The sequence below is a fragment of the Adiantum capillus-veneris genome, chromosome 17, assembly GCF_014529385.1.
Source record: "Adiantum capillus-veneris isolate H3 chromosome 17, ASM1452938v2, whole genome shotgun sequence".
NCBI lineage: Eukaryota > Viridiplantae > Streptophyta > Polypodiopsida > Polypodiales > Pteridaceae > Adiantum > Adiantum capillus-veneris.
In genome coordinates, this window is record NC_140947.1 from 70300080 (window position 1) to 70305035 (window position 4956).

At 46.3% G+C, this 4956-nt stretch overlaps 1 protein-coding gene across 1 annotated transcript; it reads left to right on the forward strand.

Annotated features, from left to right (window-relative positions):
* Window positions 1-770: 770 nt before the first annotated feature.
* Window positions 771-3435, forward strand: LOC147437454 (uncharacterized). Its single transcript, XM_086486997.1, has one exon. The coding sequence runs from the start codon at window positions 2584-2586 to the stop codon at window positions 3433-3435; it is 852 nt and encodes a 283-aa protein (XP_086343123.1). The 5' UTR covers window positions 771-2583.
* Window positions 3436-4956: the final 1521 nt, after the last annotated feature.

Genomic DNA, 4956 nt, shown 5'->3' on the forward strand with positions numbered 1-4956 from the left:
TACATGAATATCTTTGCAATAAGGTGGTCGTTGTTAGGTAGAGATAGTCCTTGAATCTCCCCTCTTGCCACACTCAAGAATTCTCTTCACAAGCAAAACTTAAGAATGCACAAGTAGACTAGCCATATTAGAAATTTGGAGACTTGAGACCTCTATGTTGTAGGGAAAAACGCTGGTGTGACAAAGTTATGTTGGTCTAGTAGAATGGTTCTTGCATTGGTATGGAGTCATGCAGATACAGGTCGAGGCGGTGAAGTCAATACCAGATGCCGGTAGTGGCAAGCTTGATCATGATGTATATGCCAGATGTGACAATTAGCAGGTCAGGCATTGGTTTTTAATCTCTAATAATTAAAATGCTCGCAGATGTAGGGAATTTACTCTCTGGCTACTCTATGGTCCTATTATTTGGCCACGGGGTTCTTTTTGGAGGACTGTTTCAAGGATTGAAGATTGAATAAGGCTATTTGTCGTGATTACGGCAAGTTCGGGGTGGTCCACACTTGGAGTGGCCGCCACTATCGACAAATGATAGAGCAATTGAAGTGAGGCTCCAAAGGGGAGGCTAAGGATACTTGAAGCCGGGAGTATTTGGACTCGGCTACTACGACCTTGAGTTATACCCGTTTGGCGGTGCTTTGGATTGCGGTCGTCCTTGGGTGGGAATAGCGTGCTATGTAAGTGAAAATCTTGGAAGTCTAAAATAACAACATGCTTTTAAAAAAAACGAGAACGATGCAGGTTTAGGGTGGCGCCACCAGATGGCGGGATAGAGCAGGGCAAGTCGATGAAGGGGCATACATGCAGTTCGAGGCCACAAAGTGGCGCATGGATTGAAGCAATCAACAGGTGGAAGCCATGCATGGGAGAAGTCGTCCACAGCCTGTGAGAAGAGGAGGAAAAGTGGCGCCAGACAGGGGGGTTGCCAAGTGGGTGCGCAAGAGGCAGGAGATCCGGCCATGCAAGGGAGTGCCACCGGGAGGGCAAGGGAGGATTGACTTAAGCCTGAAGAGGTGAACAAAAGCCATCAACGAAGAGGGCACTGTTTGAGAGAGGGGGCCTGGAGCCATCCCCTTTGCAGCTAGTAAGTAGCACTACAGTAAAGGAGGGTAGCCATGCAGTGAGCAGGGGAGAAGGTTGAAGCCAAGGGGTTATCTGCAAGTCCATAATGAGTAAGTTGGAGGCATGCTACAGAGGGTCGAATAGTGTTTGTGGTGAAAGGCGCCATGAGCTGCAGTAAAGAGGTGAACATGTGGTGGCCGTGCATGGGAGCCAGAACCGCCATGAGGTGCAACCAATTGGGGGCAGGTATGAGAGCATGAAGTGGGCCGCCAGGGGCCACCATCTGTTGTGGCATGGCTGCATCTCAAAGAACCAGGCCAGCGAGAGCTTGTATATGACAATGGGGAGCCACCAGGATTGTTGAAGCCGAGGGCTTGCCTTGGAGCAAGTGTAGAAGGTCATCAAGGGATACGGGCTGCCATAGGGGAGGTGGCCGCCAGTGAACTGAAAGGCTGGAGGGCTCTAGAAAGCAAGGCCAAGCAAAAGCGCCATCTGAAGGGTTTGGACAGGGCCTTGAAAAGGCGTTGCAGAGGCCAGGGGCAAGCGGAGGTAGAAAGAGGTCGGACAATTTGTTTGGAAGAAGGGGCGACCGGGTGTGTTGAAGGAAGGCCATACGTGTTGGGGCCGACCTCGATCATATCTGTATATGTCGCCATTAAAGACTATCCTAACTCTAATCAAAAGCTCATTATTCTGCTCACTCCATCCATTGTGTCTTGGCATCTTCCTTTGTGCTCAAAGCTCGGGGCTTGTGTGTGGACCCTTGGAGTTTGTGTATAGCAAAGAGAGAGAGAGAGAGAGAGAGAGAGAGAGAGAGAGAGAGAGAGCATGTGTGAATGCAAGAGAGAGCAAGAGATGGGAGCCGCTATGTTATATTGCTCGAGGTGTGTGCTATGTGTTGAGCTATTGACGAGTTTGTGTTGTAAGGTGCGTATAGCTAGGCGGGTGTAGTCGTGAATTGTGCAAATTACGAGCTTACTAGTAAAACCATACAAAAAATAGAGTGTATGTGAGTCTATCCAAGTGGCTTGGGGTGTTGGATATCTACTGGGCTATAGAGAGGCATCTAGTTTGTGTACTGTGTGTGTTCCCATTTCTACCATTCCATCGTGGGTCCCCCACTGAGGACCCGCTGATAGCTTTGAAGAAAATAGTGCAAAGGTCAACCGAAGGATACCATGGCAGCTGGAAGCTATGGCCCTATTTTCACAGGCGAGGAGGATCCAGTCTAATGGATTGCAGACTTTAAATTATACATGCTATCATTGCGGCTGCCTAATGAAGACAGCAAGATGGACACTATTCCATTTGTGTTACGTGGCAAGGTGAAAGCATGGTTCGATACATTGCAGGGTGAGCCGCGACATGCATGGCCGGCTCTACGGACCAGTTTCTTACAACATTTTTGAAAGGAAGGATCACCTATGGATATGGACTCGAAGCTAAAAGAAAGATGTAAGTGAAGAATTTACTATTTTTCTTAATCGGTCTGAAGAATGTTGGGCAGAATTAGCCACATCAATGCAATTGGCCAACGGCGACTATTTCAAGATGGACAAATTTATGTCATGCCTACATCCCAAGGTACGAGAAAAGGTGGATTTCGAAAGCCCCAAAAACTACAACGGTGTTGTACCAATTTCTCAAGCAAAGAGCAGGAAGATCAAGAAGAAGATCGAACAAGGTATGATGGGATACGAGCAACAACCAAGCCCTCAAGGTGAGGTTCGTGTAGAGGATCAAGCAAATTGTGGAGTGGCAGCTATTTCTCAACACTGGTTACGTAATGTTCAAGATTTATCCGAACAAATGCAAGAGTTTTGTTTGAGTGTGATGGACAGAGGGAAGCAAAGAGCGGGCAGAGGAAGAGCTTGGCAATTGCCTGGCCGTTGCTATAATTGCGGCGAAGAAGGACACTACGCACCGGATTGCCCACATCCACCAAGGGAAAGAGGAGGTATTTACCCACTATTTGGAAGAGGGAGAGGACAAGGGAGATTCAACGGGCAAAGAGATCAGCAGTTTGACAATCCTGTGCCTCCCGCTCCTCAAGGTAATGAAGAAGTTCATCGTGATAATATAATTGGAGTAGATGAGCAGGTAGTGGATGTTTTGGCCAACAAGAGGGAACGTGAAGGAAGAGATACGGAGACAAAACGGGAGACTAGAGCTCGCAAAGGCAAAGGGAAGGTCGACGAAGGTAGAGAGCCACTAGAGACAAGCAAAAGAAGAAGGAGACACAAAATCAAGCAATCCGACTACCAACTTGGAAGGGATCATCCCGAATATGACTCGGTGAGTGATGTCAAGAACCAAAAGGCTAATATTACTTTCGGTCAGCTACTTGCCTTAAATCCTAAATTGCAACGTTAGTGGTCTACTAGTGCTAGCACCAGGCTTCCACGGGTACTATGGGGAATCTAGCATTGAGGGTTGGGAGTCCAGCGGATGTGCTTCCACTTGTTGATGCTCTTATTGAAAAGAAGATGCAGGTATAGGCATACATCGATGGAGGGGCCCAAGTGTGTGTCATGACTGAATCCGCCATGAAGGATGCAGGAGTTAAAGCAGTGGTAAGATCTAATGAGCGAATGAGGATGGCCAAACATACCAAGGCCAGGTGTTTGGGCATAGCACAGGATGTGAACGTAAAGGTTATGGGTGTTGAATGCCTTATTGATTTTTTTGTTAAGAAAGCTGGCGACAATGCTTATCCTATTATATTAGGTAGACCATGGCTTCTTGCAATGGGGGCCAAGCATGATTTAGGAAAAGGGGTATTTACTTTATTTGATAAAGAGAATGATAGACATGTGATGCTTGATCTATGGACGAGGGAGAGTTTCTCTCATCCCATGGCGAAGGATGAGGGAGATGATTCTACAACAAGCTACAAAGACGAAATGGAGTCAACCTATGATGAAGGCTACACAGATACAAAAGAGGGAAAGAGTGATGACGATCTCCTCCGTGTTGATGCTGATCTCTTTGGGATTACCATCGAAAACTCTATTCCAAAAGAAGGTATGCAAGCTCAAGTTTCCCCTATTGATTCCTAAGAGGTAAGAGGTATGCTAGGAGAATACTTAACAAAGCAAGAGAAGAAAAGTTATGTGCAACTCTGTGCATCCTATCCTAATTTTTTTTCCACTGAGTATAAAGATTAGCGAGATGCCAAGGAAGTCGAACAGAGGATCATACTCAAGGAGGGTCATAAACCAAAGGCACAAAAGCTAAGGAGGTTAGGGGAAATTCTGCAGGAAGCTCTCTGGCAGGAAATCAACAAGCTATTGGATGCAGATATTATCTATCCCGTGCAAGAATCTGAATGGGTCTCCCCGATTGTCATAACATCGGCAAATGGTGAGTGTGTGTAGATTATAAGACTTTAAATGCTGCAACCAAGCGGAACTATTATCCTTTACCCTTTCAGGATGAAATTTTAAATCAAGTTGCAGGTCACGAAAGGTACTCTATTATGGACGGCTTCTCTGGATACTTCGAGATAGGCATTGCACTTGAAGACCAGTTGAAAACCACTTTCATTTTGCAATGGGGCTGTTTTGCTTACCGCGCAGAATGCCCTTCGGCTTGGTGAATGCTTATGAAACTTTTCAAGATTGGATGAATAAAGTGTTTGGTCCCTACCTTCGTAAGTTTATCAGAGTTTTCATGGATGACATAGGGTGTTACAGCTCTAGGAATGATCATTTGTCAAAGTTAAAGTTATGTTTTCATCAACTGGATGAAGCGGGTGGTCAATTGAATCCCAAAAAGTGTAAGTTAGTTCAACCTCGAGCTCGCTTGCTAGGGCATGTGGTCTCACAGAATGGTATCGAAGCGGATCCGGACAAGGTAAAGGATCTTGTGTTGATGGAGCCTCCCAAAAGTGCT

Bases quoted from the DNA above. Each gene is read 5' to 3' on its own strand.
- LOC147437454 (XM_086486997.1), top strand. From the start codon at position 2,584: ATGCAATTGGCCAACGGCGACTATTTCAAGATGGACAAATTTATGTCA.